General features: G+C 51.7%; 2 protein-coding genes across 2 annotated transcripts; both read left to right on the top strand.

Moving 5' to 3' along the window:
• Positions 1 to 922: 922 nt before the first annotated feature.
• SSR2 (signal sequence receptor subunit 2) lies at positions 923 to 5,658 on the top strand. The gene is made up of 6 exons (XM_017839007.1): positions 923 to 1,047; positions 2,844 to 2,998; positions 3,908 to 4,006; positions 4,353 to 4,461; positions 4,612 to 4,689; positions 5,341 to 5,658. Exons 2-6 carry the CDS (start codon positions 2,844 to 2,846, stop codon positions 5,449 to 5,451), a joined length of 552 nt encoding a protein of 183 aa, XP_017694496.1. The 5' UTR covers positions 923 to 1,047; the 3' UTR covers positions 5,452 to 5,658.
• Positions 5,659 to 6,825: 1,167 nt separating this feature from the next.
• CCT3 (chaperonin containing TCP1 subunit 3) lies at positions 6,826 to 15,127 on the top strand. The gene is made up of 14 exons (XM_017839006.1): positions 6,826 to 6,944; positions 8,541 to 8,602; positions 9,130 to 9,180; positions 9,269 to 9,331; positions 9,894 to 9,990; positions 10,338 to 10,455; positions 10,633 to 10,819; positions 11,319 to 11,468; positions 11,911 to 12,043; positions 12,547 to 12,628; positions 12,750 to 12,930; positions 13,487 to 13,732; positions 13,963 to 14,094; positions 14,771 to 15,127. Exons 1-14 carry the CDS (start codon positions 6,914 to 6,916, stop codon positions 14,873 to 14,875), a joined length of 1,638 nt encoding a protein of 545 aa, XP_017694495.1. The 5' UTR covers positions 6,826 to 6,913; the 3' UTR covers positions 14,876 to 15,127.
• The last annotated feature ends 1,823 nt before the right edge of the window (positions 15,128 to 16,950 follow it).

The following is a 16,950-nucleotide window of genomic DNA, read 5'->3' as shown; positions in this document are numbered from 1 at the left end:
TGCTCTTAAGACACTGACACAGCCAACAACCACATTACCTTCTTGGAACCCCCGATTAGTGTGTGGCTTCATCCCTTCTTAACATGGGAGTCGGAATCTTCCAGAATACAGTTCTGTGTGTGCCAATGGAGCTATGTGATCTCCTCTTGTGTCCTGAGAGCCCTTCCATACTGACCAGAAGCACCAAGAAATGTGCTTACTGGGGAGGAATGAAACATTTCCAGCAAATGCTCCTGCTCCACAGAAAAATCTCCGAGGGTCTCAGGCCCAGGACAGGTGCTGTGTCAGTGTTTGAGGACTGGGACCAACCTGGCCTGGCTGCAGCAAACCCTGCAGAGGGGTGGGCTGGGAGGGAGAAGCCCAACCTGTGGTTATGTGGCCTCAATGGCCAACAGGGATTGAACCTCTGGGTTGCTTTCCATAGTCAGCAGCTTGGAGGAGCTTTGCCCGGGGCAGCAGGGAAAGAGAAAAGAAGGTGCAAGTAGAGTCGTTGGCAAAGACTGTGAGTGGGGAGCTCCAAGGAAGTGTTTGAGGCAGCACATGGAGCCAGCGCGGGGGCCCTGGTGAGGTGCCCACAGGCTGTTCATGGGGGAATATGTGCACAGAGGAGGCCCCGGGGGCCCTTCTGCCACCAGAGGCAGCTGCCTGAAAACACGGGCACAGGGGAGCTCTCGAGGCTCCCTGGGAATGCCGGCAGGTTTGTTTTGTTACTGCCTTTGCACCAGGGAGGTGCACAAAGCTGGAGCCTGTCTGAGGCGGGTGAATCAAGCAGAGCGACCCCAGCGCAGGGAGGGACAGTCTGGGGGTCCGTGCGTGCCATCCTTGGGGAACTTCCCCCCGATTCTCCCCCGCCCCGGTCCCGCCCTCTGCCACCAGGGGGCAGCACAGGGCTATCGTTCTGCGCAGGCGCGGAGTTCCCGCTGGAGGGCGAGGCCGTACTCCATTTCCCGGCGGGCATGGGAGGCCGCGGGGCGCTGTTCAGTGTGTCACTTCCGCTGCGTCTGGGCTGACCTGGCTCTGTGGCGGCGGCGGCGGCGGAGACAGACGGTAAGGGCGGAGCGGCCGCCGGGGCCGATCGGAGCCGTGTCCTCGACGCTCGGGGCGGACGGGGAGGCGGTGGGAAGGGTCTATGGGGGAGGCTCGGCTGTGGGCTCTGAGGGGCCGGGAGGGACCGGCCAGGCCCTGTCGCTGGAGAGGGTCGGTGTCTCCCGCGGGCAGCGGTGGGTGAACCCGGACTGAGCCCCTGTGCTGCGCGGATGGGCAGAAGCAGGCCACCCGGGCTGGACACGCTGGTATGCGGCCGGAGCAGGGCAGGACTGGGGGGAAGGAAGGGGCCTCTGGCACAGGCAGCGGGCCGGGCTGCGGCGCTGCAGGGGGGTCCGTGACAAACCCAGGAGGTTCAGCGAGGCCAAGGGCAGGTGCTGAACGTGAGCCAGGGCAACTCCAAGCACAAACACGGGCTGAGGGAGAATGGATGGAGAACAGCCCAGAAGATAAGGACTTGGGGGCGTGGGTTGACAAGAAGCTCAACGTGACCCAGCCACGTGCACTGGGAACCCAGAAAGCCAACGCTGTGCTGGGCTCATCCCCACAGTGTGGGCAGCCCGTGAGGTGGGAAATTCTGCCCCTCTGCTCTGCTGAGGTGAGAACCCCCCCCGCAGTGGTGACTCCAGCCCTGGGGCCTGCAGCACAGGAAGGATGTGGAGCTGCTGGAGCAGGTCCAGAGGAGGCCACGGAGATGGTCTGAGGGCTGGAGCCCCTCTGCTCTGGACACTGGCTGGGAGAGCTGGGGATGTTCAGCCTGGAGAAGAGAGGGCTCCAGGGAAACCTTAAAGCCCTTCCAGTGTCTAAAGGAGCTCCAGGAGAGATGGAGGGGGACTTTGGACAAGGGCCTGGAGTGATTGGACAAGACTTCCCACTACCAGACGGCAGGGTTAGATGGGATACTGGGATGAAATTCTTCCCTGTGAAGGTGGTGAGGCCCTGGCACAGGCTGCTTGGAGAAGCTGTGGCTCCCCCATCCCTGGAAGTGTACAAGGCCAAGTTGGACAAGGCTTGGAGCAACCTGGTCTAGTGGAAGGTGTCTCTGCCCATGGCAGATGGGTGGAACTGGATGGGCTTCACGATCCCATCCAAGCCTAACCACTCTGTGACTGTGGAGAGTGGAGCCCCTGACATTGGAGCAGTTTTTGCATTTCTCAGCCCCACCAAGTGTCCACACGGGTCCTGTTTATAATGTCCCTATGGTCTCCTTGTCCTCTCAACAGGGCAGCTCCTGGGGCACTGGGTTTGGTTGAATTGGGACACCTGGCTTGGAGAGGGACTTTTGGGGATCATGAGGCTGCTGGAGGGAGTTGATGAGGCTGTTGGAGGGATTTGGTGTTTCCTCAGTGGCTGGAAATAGGAAATAAGAGCAAATGTTGGAAGTGAGGAGCTGGTGCTTTCTGCGAAGAACTAACTGTTGTGTAAGACGGTGCTGGAAAGCAGCCAGGCTTCACAAGGGCAATTAACTGTTAATTGCTAAAACTGATGAAACTGTTAATTTCCAGAGCTTTCAAAGTTACTGGAAGAGGCTTTGTGATCCAAGAGCTTTGCTCATTACTGAGATGTGCAGAGCCCAGAGTTGGATGCGATGATCCTTGTGGGTCCCTCTCAACTTAGGATGTTCGATGATTCTGTAAAGGGCCGTGATACTGGCTGGGGCTTTGAAAGGGGAGGAAACTGTTGACTTTTCTTCCATGGCTGCAGATCTGGGACATGGCTATGCCAATTCTTACAGCCTCCCAGAAGAGAGTTCAGAGATTTCAAACAATCAGTGACATTCCACTGACCTGTGTTTCCAGATGAAGCTCCTGCTCCTCACCCTGTGTGCCCTGGTGTCTGTGTCCCACTGTGAGGATGGTGCCAGGCTCCTGGCCTCCAAATCTCTGTTAAACAGATACGCGGTGGAGGGCAAGGACTTGACTTTGCAGTACAACATCTATAATGTTGGCTCAAGGTAAGCCCTGTCCAGGCTTCAGTATGAACCAGGAGCAAACATTCTGTGTGTGGCTGCAGGGCAGGAGGTGATTTCTGAGCTCCGTGATGTGCTGGTGCCTTTGCTCCCTTGAACTCTGAGCTTTCCAGCAGTCCCTGAAGGGTTGACCCTGCAATTTGCCTTTCCCTTCCTCTTCCCTTGTCCCTGCTTTCCACTTGTGGCTGCTCAAGCTGTCAGTCCAGCATGGACATGTAGCTCCTGTGGTGTCCTGGGACACTCTGCTCCCCATGCACACAGCTCTCTTGACTGGCTTTGTGAGCTCTTTTGCACTTTTTTTTTTTTTTTAAATAAAAATTCCTTTTTCCTGTCAGGACTTCTCTAAAGACCTGACAAAGATAAAACAGAACTTCCACAATGCTGGTAAAAAGCTTTATTCTCAGAATGAAAAGCTGATTGGATAAAATGCAGGAGAGTATTAAAGTGTTTGTTTTTTTGGGGTTTTTTTTAGATTTTTTTAAAGGCAGAGTCATGTATGCTGAGTGCAGTACTGCTGAGAGGAGTGTTTATGGCATTGCAATATTGGACTCGTACAATATTAATGAGATACTGTAACTTTATAGGTGGGATTTGTTTATTATTTAGGCCAAAGGGTGTGTCTGTGGGATGGTATCTGCCAAATTCTATTGTGGAAAAACCAGTGTATTTCCTGTCTTTGTGGCTGTTTCTCTCAGCTGTGCCGCCTTCTCTCTGCAGTCTCTCCATAAGACACCTCAACTCTCCTCACCATGTTGGGTTGGTGACTTTTCCTCTTTCACAAATCAGTTCTTCCATTGGGTCAGGAGGGAACTGTCAGCCCACTTTGCTGCAGATCCCATGAGCAGATGCCAAGTCTTAAGATTCCATTCTCATCCCTGCCTTTGTTGTGTTCAGTGCTGCCCTGGATGTGGAACTGTCGGATGATTCCTTCCCCCCAGAGGATTTTGGCATCGTCTCTGGCATGCTCAATGTCAAGTGGGACAGGATCGCTCCGTATCTTTTAATGGTTTGAAATTTTCTTCCCCCTGAGCATCCTGCAGCTTCATCCTATCTTCATGCCCTGTCCCAGAAATTCCCACATGCCAGAGCCTGGACAGGGTGCCCAATCCAAATGCCCGCTCTTCTGGATGGTGCTTTGTAAAATGAAAGCTCCTTGCAGACAGGACCAGGTCCCTAAGTTCCTCTGCCTGGGGAGGAGCAGCTGGGTCAGCCTCGGGGGGAGGTGGGTCGGGCTGTCTGTGATCATAAGCATTCGGATCTGTCAGCAGCACTGACTTTTCCACCTGTGTTTTCTTCCTGTAATGAAATCCAACCGTTTTCCTTAACGCCCGGCTCCCAGAGCGAGTAACGTGTCCCACACCGTGGTTCTGCGGCCTCTCAAAGCTGGTTACTTCAACTTCACCTCTGCCACCATCACGTACCTGGCACAGGAGGGAGGACAGGTCGTGGTAAGTGGACGATTTAGAGGAGCCCTGCAGATACCCCTGACAGTGCTCTTGCAGCAGCCTGGTCGGGGTGATGTCCCTGAGCTCTCACCCTGCCCAGCTCTGCCCCAAGAAGGAAAGTGGTAAAGCTTGTCTTTTCCCTGCCTCTTCCAGGTTGGTTTCACTAGTGCTCCCGGGCAAGGAGGAATCCTGGCTCAGCGTGACTTCGACAGGAGGTTCTCCCCTCACTTTGTAAGTACCTTTCAGCTGACAATGGAAATTGCACTGCAGCCCAGCACAGTGGCTTCCTGCTGCACATGGTGTGTGTGGTTTGTCCTGCAGTCACCTGGAGAGCTCCAGTGGTATTGCAGTTAATCCCTGTCAGTTCTCCATAGGAGTATCACAGAAGCAGCCAAGAGTTTCCACCCCAGCTCCCTCTGTGGAAGAGCTGCACTGTGGGATTTGAGCCAGAAAATTGGAGAGTAGAATCTTAGAACCTTCTAGGTTGGAAGGGACCTACAAGGATCCTGGAGTCCAACTCCCGGCCCTGCAGAGGACAACCCAACAATCCCACCAAGTGCCTGAGAGCGTTGTCCAAACTCCTTGAGCTCTGTCAGGCTTGGTGCTGTAACCACTTCCCTTGGGAGCCTATTCCAGTGCCTAATCACCCTCTGGGGGAAGAACTTCTTCTAATATCCAACCTAACCCTCCCCTGACACAGCTCCATGCTGTTCCCTCAGCTCCTGTCACTTGTCACACAGAGCAGAAATTGGTGCTGCCCCTTGTGAGGAAGCTGCAGGCTGTGGCAAGGTCTCTTCTTGGTCTCCTCCTCTGGCCTCATTGTTCTAAGACTCCTCTGGACTTAACTTGTATGGACTTTTCTCCAACCATTTCTCCCTCTAGTTGGATTGGGCGGCATTTGGTGTGATGACCCTGCCCTCCATCGGGATCCCCCTGCTGCTGTGGTACTCGAGCAAGAGGAAGTACGACACCCCCAAGACCAAAAAGAACTGAGTGGAGAAAAATGCCACCAGCACTCTAGAGCTTGGGAAAGGACAGTCATGACCCCCCCAGAGCAGTGGGTGCTTTTGGGTTGCACTGTCCCCTGCCAGGCATTGCCTGGGCTGTGCTTCAACCCTCTTGGCAAAGGGACTTGATCGCTGTGATTGGGTGTCTTCTGGGTTTTTAAAAAAGAAACAAAGAAAACAGTAAAAAACCCAACTAAAAGTCCCAAAATGCTTTGTCAGCCCCTTTCAAGCAGGAATCCCCCCCTGTTCCTCTGTAGCCGTGGCGATACGAGTGTGTAACTGCCCAGAGGGTTTGTGGGGCTCTGCCCCCTGTGCTACCTCCCAGCCCCCATTTGCCCTGCTGCATCTTCTCCAGTGTCCTGTCTCGGGGCCCCTCTGTTGCTGCGTGCCCTATGGGAAGGAGCTTGCTCTGGTGCACCACAGACCTGTTTTGATAGAAGATGTCAGAGCTGCTGCTCTACCGAAGGGGCAGTACTGGAGGACCCTGTCAATGCTGTTCTCTGTCACACCAGCTTGCCCAGGGCCATGGAGACTCTACTGTAAAGAGATGTGGGAGGAGAGCAAGGAGGAGGATTTTAAATTCCTCAAGAATGAGGTGCACCGATCCCCAGACTGTCCCCTCCTGCACTGGGGATGCTCTGCTTAACTCACCCCGCCCCAGACAGGGTCCAGCCTCTGGGTCCCCAGAGATCAGGACAAGTCCCAACCTCCCTGGTGCAAAGGCAGTAACAAAACAAACCTGCCGGCATTTCCAGGGAGCCTCGAGAGCTCCCCTGTGCCCGTGTTTTCAGGCAGCTGCCTCTGGTGGCAGAAAGGTCCACGGGGCCGCCTCTGTGCACATATTCCCCCAGAACAGCCCGTGTGCATCTCACCAGGGCCGCCTCGCTGGCTCCATGTGCTGCCCCAATGCCCTTTCATCCTAGGGCTCCGAGTTCGGAGCCGTTGCCAACAGCTGTCCCTGTGGGCGACACTAAAGGACCGTCTGGGACACAAAATGGCTGCCGGGGGTTTGGGGGGGGGCACCCCCTGGCCGTGAGGGGACACCGGAGCCACGGGTGGGGCTGCCTTAGGACCCGCCGCTCCCCCGGGACCACTCTCTGAGGGGGGAGGGGGACGTTGAGGACTTTGGCTCTCAGAGCGAGCTTGGCCGTTGCATCTCCGCCCCGGCGCCCTTCCGTGTGTAGGAACTCACTCTGCCTCGCCGCGCCCCGGGTACGCGCATGCGCACTCCACTTCCCTCGTGGCCCCGCCCCGCCCCCGGGTGTCACTCACCAGCCGGAGGTCGGTGGGCGTTCCCGGGGTGAGGCGGTGCCGTTCTGATTGGCCTCCGGGAGCGCGCCCGCGTCGCGATTGGCCGGCGAGGGGCGCGGGGCGGTGCGCGCCGTGGCGGCCCCTTGAGGCGGCAGATCCGGGGCTCCAGAAGGTTCCGCCGCTCTCCAGCCGCCGCGATGATGGGCCCGCGCCCCGTCCTGGTCCTCAGTGAGTGCTGCCTCCCCGGCCCGGCCCCCCCGGCGGGGTCCCAGGGTGGAGGGTGAGGGAAGGGCAGCGCCGCGCCCCCACCCCGCTTTGCTGCTCGGCCTCCCCGCCGCCATGTTGGGTCCCCTCATGGCCGGGCGCTCCCTCACGGAGCGCGGCCCAGGCGGGCCCGCTCTGCTCCCAGGGGTTCGCCGGGCACCGCTGCCGCCACCGGCGCGTCTGAACTGCCTCTGGTAGCCCCCTACCCACAGCTTCGGCCTGGCCGCTCTATGCGCCCTGCGCGGAAGATCTCTGGCCCCCGCTGCTGTCAGGCCTTTCCCGGCAGCTCTCCGGTTCTCTTTCCCGTTTCTTGTCGGGCCTTTTTAGCGAGTTTCTTTGTGCTACCCCGTTTGAATCCCCTGTGAACCCCAGTTCTCAGGCCCCCCAGCATTGGAAGCTCATGCAGCTGCCCGAGCGAGTCCAGAGGAGGCCACGGAGATGTTCCGAGGGCTGGAGCCCCTCTGCTCTGGAGCCAAGCTGGGAGAGCTGGGGGTGTTAACCTGGAGAGAAGGCTCCTGGGAGACTTTAGAGCTCCTTCCAGTGCCTAAAGGAGCTCCAGGAGAGCTGGAGAGGGACTTAGAACAAGGGAGAATGGCTTCCCACTGCCAGAGGGCAGGGTTAGATGGGATATTGAGAAGAAATTCTTCCCTGTGAGGGAAGTGAGTCACTAGCATAGGCATAGGTTGCCCAGAGAAGCTGTGGCTGCCCCCTCCCTGCAGTGTTCCAAGGCCAGGTTGGACGGGGCTCGGAGCAACCTGGGATAGTGGAAGATGTCCCTGCCCGTGGAAGGGGTTTGGAACTAGATGGTCTTTAAGTCCCTTCCAACTCAAACCATTTTATGATTCTCTCACCGCTCTCCAACACAAGGATTTATTTCTGCTTGGGTATCGCATTCCCATCTCTCCATCTGCTCCATTCCCTATTAGCTTAGGAGGCAGACTGTTGGAGCCCAGGGCCCCTTTTGTTCTGTCTTACACCTCTCCATGTGGATGCACCTACTTCTGAGTAAATCTGTGCATACCTGGGCCAGGCTTGTAGTAGCAGAAGAGCAGCCTTCAGCTCTAGGGCAGAACCTGTTGACAGCTGGTCCCCAACTGTGATTGTGAGCCTGTGGTACCCCGGGGGCTGCTCACCCTCATGTGCCAAAGGCAACGTCAATGGCTTAACTTCATGTTCGCCCAGTTCTTTGAACTGTGCCTAGGCCTCTGTAACTTTTTGTGACTGAACAGTGCTGTGCAACAGCACCTCCTCGGCCATGTGGGATCTGGCAGATCCTAGTGAGTCCCTGTAGTTTGATTTTCTGGGGCAATAGGTTTCTGTTTCAGGGTTGCAAAGCTTTGTCTCAGGATGCTCACAAGGAGTTCTGTTATAATAGGGAGTGTTTTTTGCTGACGCTCTTCTGTCAGTGTGTTTCTCATCATGACTGCAGTATTTATAATATAAACTCTGAATTTAGAACTGGTCACATGTCATATGTGTGTGACTGAGAGGTGTGGCTGCATCCTTACTGCATTGTACTTGATAGTACTTGATTAAATTCATTTTTTCTGTGTGCTTTAGGTCAGAACACAAAACGTGAGTCTGGAAGAAAAGTCCAGACAGGAAACATCACTGCTGCGAAGGTACCAAATTCTCGTATCAGGCTGTTTTGATTATTCTTTTTTTTCTCCATGTGTGTGTATTTTTATATTTCTGAGGGAAAGCTGGATCTGAAGCATATTTTCTCTAGTCTATATGAACCCAGAATAGAAGAAGCAACATAGAAAATAATTTCCTGTGTTAACAGAAGATATTTTTATGCTTTTATATAAAAATTCTGTATAAAAAATAAAACATCTGCACTATTTGTGTAAGGGGTGCCCTATAACTGCACATAGAGGGGTTTAACCCACCAAACCTCCTTTCTCTGCAAAGTCTGAAAGCAGTTTTGACATCTGACTGAGATAATAATACAGTGTAGTACCAGTGCCCTTATAATCCCTGCGTTCTCATTTCCAGACAGTTCTTAAACCTTGTCTGCATCTCAGCCATGGCAGAGTTGTTGGGTCGCTTAAATTTCACAGGGACTGCTGGTTTCAGACCCACTATGGGGTTTTTTTAGACTTTTTGACGCTTACCTGTAGTACTTCATTTCTTTGGTTTCCCCTAGACCATTGCTGACATTATCCGAACATGTTTAGGACCAAGAGCTATGATGAAGGTAAGAACTTGTGCTGTTCTGTGGGGTGTTTCTAGGCAGCTGCATCACCAATGTTGCAGCACAAGTATTGGTTTTCTTGTGGTTGCAGATGCTTTTGGACCCCATGGGTGGCATTGTGATGACCAACGATGGCAATGCTATTCTTAGAGAAGTAAGTTTCTCCTGAAGGATTGTCTTCTTTAACATGTGAGTTGGAATATTCTGGAGTCTTGGGTGCCAATAGAGCTGTATGATCTCATCTGTCCTGAGAGCCAGAAAGGTGCTCACTGGGGAGGAGTGAAACATTTCCAGCAAATGCTCTTGTTCTGCAGAAATGTAGGTTTGATCCTGGGATTGGAAGTTTTCATGGAGTTTTTATAAGACTGATGTAAAGGCTTTGGTAATTGTAGCTATAATCAGTTGCATCAAGATCTTCTGAGTAGACAGCGATATTCACAATGCCACGTAATGATACCAAGAAATTATTTTCTCTCTAGTACAAGTGGTGTTGAAAGAACATCCAAAAAACTCTAATGCCTGAAAAACGGTGAGGGACACAACATTGTAAAATACAAAGGCTTGGTTTTGGTCAAAAAAGAAGGAAGAGCTTTGCTGTGGTTGTGCAGAATGCCTTTAAAACTGTATTAAAGCTGTGATATTTGTTCCATTGAGCAACGCAAGATGTTTCTGCTTTAGTATTCTGGAACAAATCCATACCCCTTGCTCCTGCACAGATCCAAGTCCAGCATCCAGCTGCAAAATCAATGATAGAGATCAGCCGCACGCAGGATGAAGAAGTCGGAGACGGGACCACATCTGTCATTATCCTTGGTAAGGAGGCTGACTCAGACTGTTTAGAGGCTGGAGTTTGCCCTCTTTGCTTATCAGGGCCCATAATGAGTTATTTACCAACCTTAAAATGGATAATTTATTTTTTTTTTACTGTGCAAGAGCATGCTTTGTTCATGAGACCCTTAGGTGATCAGCTTCATGCTTTGGGAAGTTGTGCTTTCCCTGGGATAACCACCACTAAGGGTAAAGAAAGGTATAGGTGATGTTAGAGCTCCTTGCATGGATAGAAGATACATTTTGTCTGGTATGCTACTCTTCTGTCTTGAGTGGCAATTATCCTCCTAATTTATCTGAGGGATTTTGATTTATTTTAAATTTTTTTTTAGCTGGAGAGATGCTCTCTGTTGCTGAACACTTTCTTGAACAGCAGATGCACCCAACTGTGATCATCTGGGCTTATCGTAAGGCTCTGGATGACATGATCAGTATTCTGAAGAAAATTGGGTAAGTATGGGCTGGTGGGAGTTAGAAAGGAGGGATGTGGGCTTTCTGTACTGCTTCAAGCAGCTGCTGCTTTAGGCAGTTATGTTAGAATACAATTAACATAATTGGAGAGGGACTCAAAGGGACAAATAGCTTGGAGTAATACTCAGTTTGCTCTTTGGTTTTTCTTTGTCTCAGCACTCCAGTGGATGTGAACAACAAAGAGATGATGCTTAAAATAATAAAGAGTGCGATAAACACAAAGGCAATAAACCGCTGGTCTGACTTGGCCTGTAGCATCGCTCTTGATGCCGTTAAGACCGTGGAGTTTGAAGAAAATGGCAGAAGGGAAATTGATATTAAAAAATACGCAAAAGTAGAAAAGGTGAGTGTGTCCTGAACTGTTTCTTATCCCTGTGTGCCCCTTTCTTGTTCTGAACTAGCTGACTGTGGGGTGCAGTGGGAAGAATTTTGTGTTACCTCTCTGCAGTCCACAGACATAACCACCCTCAAAGATATTTCAGTCAGTGCTGTTGGCTTCGCTGGTTTGCACTGCAAAGAGGGACTATTATTTCAACCCTTTTGGAATATTTGTCAAAAAGATAATTTCAGTTGCATTTGGAAGATGGAGGACGAAACGCGTTGCCAGGCAGTAGGATGTGAAAAGTTTCTTAAGCTCTTCCACAGCTTCTCACTTGAAATCTAAGTCAATATGCACTTAAAATTAAACTTTACATCATGACCTGGATGCGCTATGATTACCTGGGAGAGGTTTTCCCTTTTCTGTACATGGGACAGACAGTTTCAGGAGAAACCTTCAGATACACAGGTTCTTGTGGACTAAACTGACTCATCTCATTTCCCCCCTTCCTTGTGTCTGTCAGATTCCAGGTGGTTTTAGTGAAGACTCATGTGTTTTGCGTGGAATCATGGTGAATAAAGATGTGACCCATCCCAAAATGCGTCGTCTTATTAAGAATCCACGCATTGTCCTTCTGGATTGTTCTCTAGAGTACAAGAAAGGAGAGAGCCAGGTAATGTGGGTCCTGTTGGAGATGTCCACCACTCTTTATTTAGGACATGTAAAGTGAACAAATGCAGATGGCTTGTTAAAAGCACAAGTGGTGAAAGGCTTTCTGTGTTGTGCCTCTCAAAGACGTTGTGCACATGTGGGCTAATTCTGCTGTGGAGTCCAGAAAAACAGGAGTGAGGCCACAGCGCTTGGACTCATTGAAGCAGCTACAGCAGTTTTTGTATCTGTGTGCTGGTAAAGAGCTAAAGAAATATTTCTGAGCTTGAACTAATGCTAAGGCTCAGCTGACACGGTGTCACAGTTTATTTGATCCGTGGTGTTCATCCCTGACTCTTTCCCTGGTGATACTGGAGGAGTTTAGCTGCTTGACGTGGGGGATGTGTGTCTAACATGGTGAAGGGTTGGGATGAACACACTGAGCTGTTTACATGTCTTTTGTGCAGACTGACATTGAAATTACACGAGAGGAAGACTTTGCCCGTATCCTGCAGATGGAGGAGGAGTACATTCAGCAAATGTGTGAGGATCTGATAAGAGTCAAACCAGATCTGGTCATCACAGAAAAAGGAGTTTCTGGTAATAGCACACATGATCCTTCTTTGTGTTGAATTCATTTCACTGAGGTTCATGATGTTAAATGGTGTTAAATTCACGGTTCAGAAACTTGAAAAGAAACCAAAAAAAAACCCCAGTAGCAAATTAGCACAACTCTTCCGCAAACCTGGTGTGGAACCTAGTTTTGGTTTGTATTTTAGCTTTCTAGCAAGTAGTTGTACACTGCGGGCATTGAAGTTGGTCCTTGGTGTTGCCATGTGAACTTGGACTCTTACAATAATATTTTGCTTTTTCAGCATTTTGGAAAGATACCAAAATACAAGTGAGGCTGTCTTAAACTCTTGAGAGCTGTGCTGCCATTTTGCCTTGCAGCCTGGTTTAAGAAGCTACGTTTAGGATTTTTTCCATAATCCTTTTTGCTTTAAAGACTGGAACTAGAATAACTGAATTGATCACTGATAAACACATAAAATTTGTCACGATACCACTGATTCATCACTAAATTTGCAAAAATCTCATTTCAGACCTGGCCCAGCACTACCTGATGAGAGCCAACATTACTGCCATCCGCAGGGTGCGGAAGACTGACAACAACCGGATCGCCAGGTAAGTGCCGGCTCCTGGCTGGAGCCTGTTCCTGCTGTACATGGCATGGGCGTGTTCTGATCTTGCTCCTTCTCCCCAGTTCTTATCTGTGAGTGTCTGATGTGATGTTTTGGTGTTCCAGGGCCTGTGGAGCTCGCATCGTCAGTCGCACAGATGAGCTCCGGGAGGAGGATGTGGGAACTGGTGCCAGGCTCTTTGAAGTGAAAAAAATAGGAGATGAGTATTTTGCCTTCATCACTGATTGCAAAGAACCCAAGGCTTGCACGATCATCCTGCGGGGAGCCAGCAAGGAAATCTTAGCGGTAAGTGTGGGGAGGGTAAGCATGGGTTGCTTCACCTCCTGTCCCAGCCACATTCGTGGTGTCAGTAAGTCATGGCCAGCAGACTGTGGGCTGAGCTTTCAGCTGGTGTGGCGCTCCAGTTAATAATAAGAGGGGCAGCAGAGCTGGGGAAGGGTCTGGAGCACAAGGAGCAGCTGAGGGAGCTGGGGGGTCCCAACAGGGATCTCTGAGTCTCTCTACTGCTACCTGACAGGAGGTTGTAGCCAGGTGGGGGTCAGGCTCTTCACCCTGGTAACAAGTGACAGAACAAGAGGAAATAGCCTCAGGTTGCACCAGAGGAGGTTTAGATTGGATATTAGGGAAAATATTTTCATGGAAAATGTGGTCAGGCACTGGCACAGGCTGCCCGGGGCAGTGGTGGAGAGTTCCCATTCCTGGAGGGGTTTAACAGCCATGTGGATGTGGCACCTGGGGACATGGGTTAGTGGTGGCCTTGGCAGTGCTGAGGGAATGGTTGGACTCTGATCTTAGAGGGGTTTTGTAACCTCAGTAATCCTGTGATCTGTGCCTGTTGCAGGAGGTGGAGCGCAACCTGCAGGATGCCATGCAGGTGTGCCGGAATGTCCTCATGGACCCACAGCTGGTGCCAGGCGGGGGAGCCACCGAAATGGCTGTGTCCCATGCACTGACCGAGAGGTCCAAGGGCATGACAGGTGTGGAGCAGTGGCCCTACCGTGCAGTGGCCCAGGCTCTGGAGGTCATTCCCCGGACGCTGATCCAGAACTGTGGTGCCAGTACCATCCGTGTTCTGACCTCACTCAGGGTAAGGCATGGGGCACTAGGAGGGAGTCATCCCCTTCCTGCTCTGCACAGCCCTAGGGATCAGTCACCCTTCATAGCAATGCCTTTGTCAGGCTGCCAGTAACGTTCTTATATGAACTCCAAAATTGAGACTATTCTAACGGCCTGTTACTGTTTCCTGAGCCCATGGTCGCTGTGAGCTTCTAGAGGGGAATTTGCTGTCTCACCCTACACCTGTCTTTCTGCTTCCAGGCCAAGCACACCCAGGAAGGCAGCCAAACATGGGGGGTGAATGGGGAGACTGGAGCCCTGGTTGACATGAAAGAGCTAGGGATCTGGGAGCCCTTGGCTGTCAAACTGCAGACCTACAAAACAGCCGTGGAGGTAAGGAGAGGTGGGAACTCCAGAGCCTCTGTGGCATATCGCTTGCGAGAAGAGGATGTCCCTCCCTTTGCACTGGGGTGCTTGGGTGGGTGTCACACATCCAGCACGGGCTGTGCAGGTATCTGAGCTTGCTGCTGTCAAAGGTGAGATGATGAGAGATGTGGGAGCCCAGACTCGGGCTTTCCCAAACCTTGGTTTTTGATCCTGTGGCTAAAATTCAGCATATTCCATCCCACCTTTTCCTCCAAATGGTTCTCACAGGGACAGGCTGCTCCCAGGGCCAGACAGAGCTGCATGTGAGCAATCCCATGCCAGCAGCATGCTGGAATTGTCAGTGCCCTGAACGCTTTATGCTGGCTGGGGCTGCTGTGTGTCAGCTGCCCCCCTCATTACAAATCCTGCCATTCTCTCACTGGTTTTGGATCAGAGGCTGTTCCTCAAAGGGACACTCTGTCTGTTCTCTGTCAGTCAATGAGAAAAGATGGGTGTCTTTGTTTCCATGGTGGAGGGTAAAGCATCCCCTTGCTGTTCCCACGTGCCTGCAAGGCACAGTGTCCCTTCTCCTGTGCTGAAAGAACCATAGGCTGGTGGTTGCATGGCATGTGAGCTGGGCAGACTGGGTTTTGTTTTTTGTGCTGAGCTCCTGACGAGCCCTGGGTGCGGGGTTTCTCTGCAGACTGCAGTTCTCCTCCTCCGTATTGATGATATTGTGTCGGGGCACAAAAAGAAGGGTGACAACCAAAGCAAGCAGCCCGCGGTGCCCGAAGCAGCCCAGGAGTGAGGGGTTGAGTCTCCACCAGAGAGAACCAGCTGCCTCGACCTTGACATGGGGATGAGCTCTCAATGCCGTGACCCAGTGCTGAGGCTGAGCTGGGGAAGGTTTGTCTGAAGTCTGGGAGGGATGGATAAAACCCTGGACGTGGGGAAGTCTGTTACTGTTGGTGTCTCTGCACTGGGGGACACTGCTCCTGGGGTGAGGGTTCCAGACTGAAACTTCTCCTCTTTGCCCCAAAATAAACATGTTGTTTCAGGCTCTGTGTGTTTAATGCCCATGGCGGAGGAGGGTGGGTGCGGGCAAGTAGGTCTGTGACAACCCCAGGAGGTTCAATGAGGCCAAGGGCAGGTGCTGAACCTGCATCCAGGCAACCCCAAGCACAAACACAGGCCCAGGGAGAAGGACTTGGGGCTGTGGATTGACAAGAAGCTCAATGTGACCCAGCTCAACGAGCCCAGAAAGCCAATGCTATGCCAGGCTCATCCCCAGCAGCCTGGGCAGCACATGATGGGGGGATTCTGCCCCTCTGCTCTGCTGAAACTCCACCTGCAGTGCTGCCTCCAGTGCTGGGCCCCCCAGCACAGGAAGGATGTGCAAGGAGGAGCAAGTCCAGAGAATGAGATACGGGGGAAAAAATTCCTTCCTGTGAGGGTAGTGAGGCACTGGCACAGGTTGCCCAGAGAAGCTGTGGATACCCTGTCTCTGGGAGGTGTTCAAGGCCAGGTGGGACAAGGCTCAGAGCAACCTGTTGGAAGGGGTTTGGACTTAGGTGATCTTTAAAGTCCCTTCCAAGCCAAAGCAGTCTTGTTCTGTGATTCCCTTTATCACTTCACTCCAATTCTGTGACAGCCCATGGAAGCAGGAAATCCCCTTCTGTGAGCCTTGGCTGGAGCAATTTCCAGCTCCATGCACGCCGCCGACAACGCAGCTTTGAGAGCACATTGGTCAAAGCAAGGCAGCGTCTGTCATGCTATTCCTTTTATTTTATTACAAAACCCGGGGCCCCCTGGTGGTTTAGTGGTTAGGATGCGGCGCTCTCATCGCCGCGGCCCGGGTTCGATTCCTGGTCAGGGGACTTCCCTGGGCAGATGGAGCTCGTCAGCCCTGTAAGGCCATCCATTTAAGAGAAGGTCACTCTAAACAAACCTACGTCCTGAGGACCTCGCTGCCACTGTCCAAGCTCGCTCGGCCCCGGCAGATGAACCTTAGGATTAAAGGGTGGGCTCAGTTCAGCGCACACTGTGTCTCACCTAAAAAATCCACTGCGCAGGCTTGAAGGGTAAAGACCTTTCCCAAATCTTTGTCCGCGAAGACTGGCCATGATGATGATGATTACAAAACCCTCAGTACCTCAACACAACTCAACCCTGCACCGAGCAGCCAGAAAGAACAGCCACAATGCAGTTGTAGCAGGATGTTCTGTCCTTGGAATGTGGTCAAGCAACTCAGAACAGTACCCTATTTGCAAGGATGTTAGTGGTGGACTTAGAGGGGGTGTATCATGCTGGGTTTGGTGTTGAATTATGCTAAAACTAGTCTAACTTAAATTACCCCAAAGTTAACATCCCAATAGTAAAGCAAAGATTTGGCAGATATGGTAAAGTATCATCTAAAAGTGCTAAACTGTCACAGTTGTGCCGGAGCCTGACAGTCAATCACCTCATACTATAAAGGTCCAGTCCACTTTCATACGGCAAGTTCTTCTAACATACACCTTCCATGGAGTGTGTGTGTGTGGAGATTCCTCCCCTGAGTGGGGGACATCTCTCAAGGTTACTCCTCGAGGCTGAGTGAAAGATATACCCACAGCTGTTGGTATGGGTGAGTTACATCAACCTCTACTTAGTAACTATTTCTTTCTTTTTTGGTAGCTTTGATATAAATGCTTGGATATAGTGCACTATACTACACTATACTATGCTATACTAGTAATTTTAGCTTCTATACTGTGTAGTAAATAATTCACATTAAGATATTTTTGTCTAACCATTTATCGTAATAAATATTTTTATATAAATATATCTGATTTGCCATCCTTAGTCCTGCAGCACAAAGTTGTACAAAGGTTCAATCGCACCTCT

This window comes from Lepidothrix coronata, unplaced genomic scaffold (genome assembly GCF_001604755.1).
Source record: "Lepidothrix coronata isolate B3197 unplaced genomic scaffold, Lepidothrix_coronata-1.0 Scaffold370, whole genome shotgun sequence".
Classification (NCBI taxonomy): Eukaryota; Metazoa; Chordata; class Aves; order Passeriformes; family Pipridae; genus Lepidothrix; species Lepidothrix coronata.
The sequence above is the reverse complement of the archived record's forward strand: the minus strand, read 5'-3'. Positions and strand labels throughout refer to the sequence as shown.

Bases quoted from the DNA above. Each gene is read 5' to 3' on its own strand.
- SSR2 (XM_017839007.1), top strand. From the start codon at position 2,844: ATGAAGCTCCTGCTCCTCACCCTGTGTGCCCTGGTGTCTGTGTCCCAC. The intron at 4,007-4,352 runs GTATCTTTTAAT...CCCGGCTCCCAG, and splicing joins AAGTGGGACAGGATCGCTCC to AGCGAGTAACGTGTCCCACA. The intron at 4,690-5,340 runs GTAAGTACCTTT...TTCTCCCTCTAG, and splicing joins GGAGGTTCTCCCCTCACTTT to TTGGATTGGGCGGCATTTGG.
- CCT3 (XM_017839006.1), top strand. From the start codon at position 6,914: ATGATGGGCCCGCGCCCCGTCCTGGTCCTCA. The intron at 8,603-9,129 runs GTACCAAATTCT...GGTTTCCCCTAG, and splicing joins GAAACATCACTGCTGCGAAG to ACCATTGCTGACATTATCCG. The intron at 12,931-13,486 runs GTAAGTGTGGGG...TGCCTGTTGCAG, and splicing joins CCAGCAAGGAAATCTTAGCG to GAGGTGGAGCGCAACCTGCA.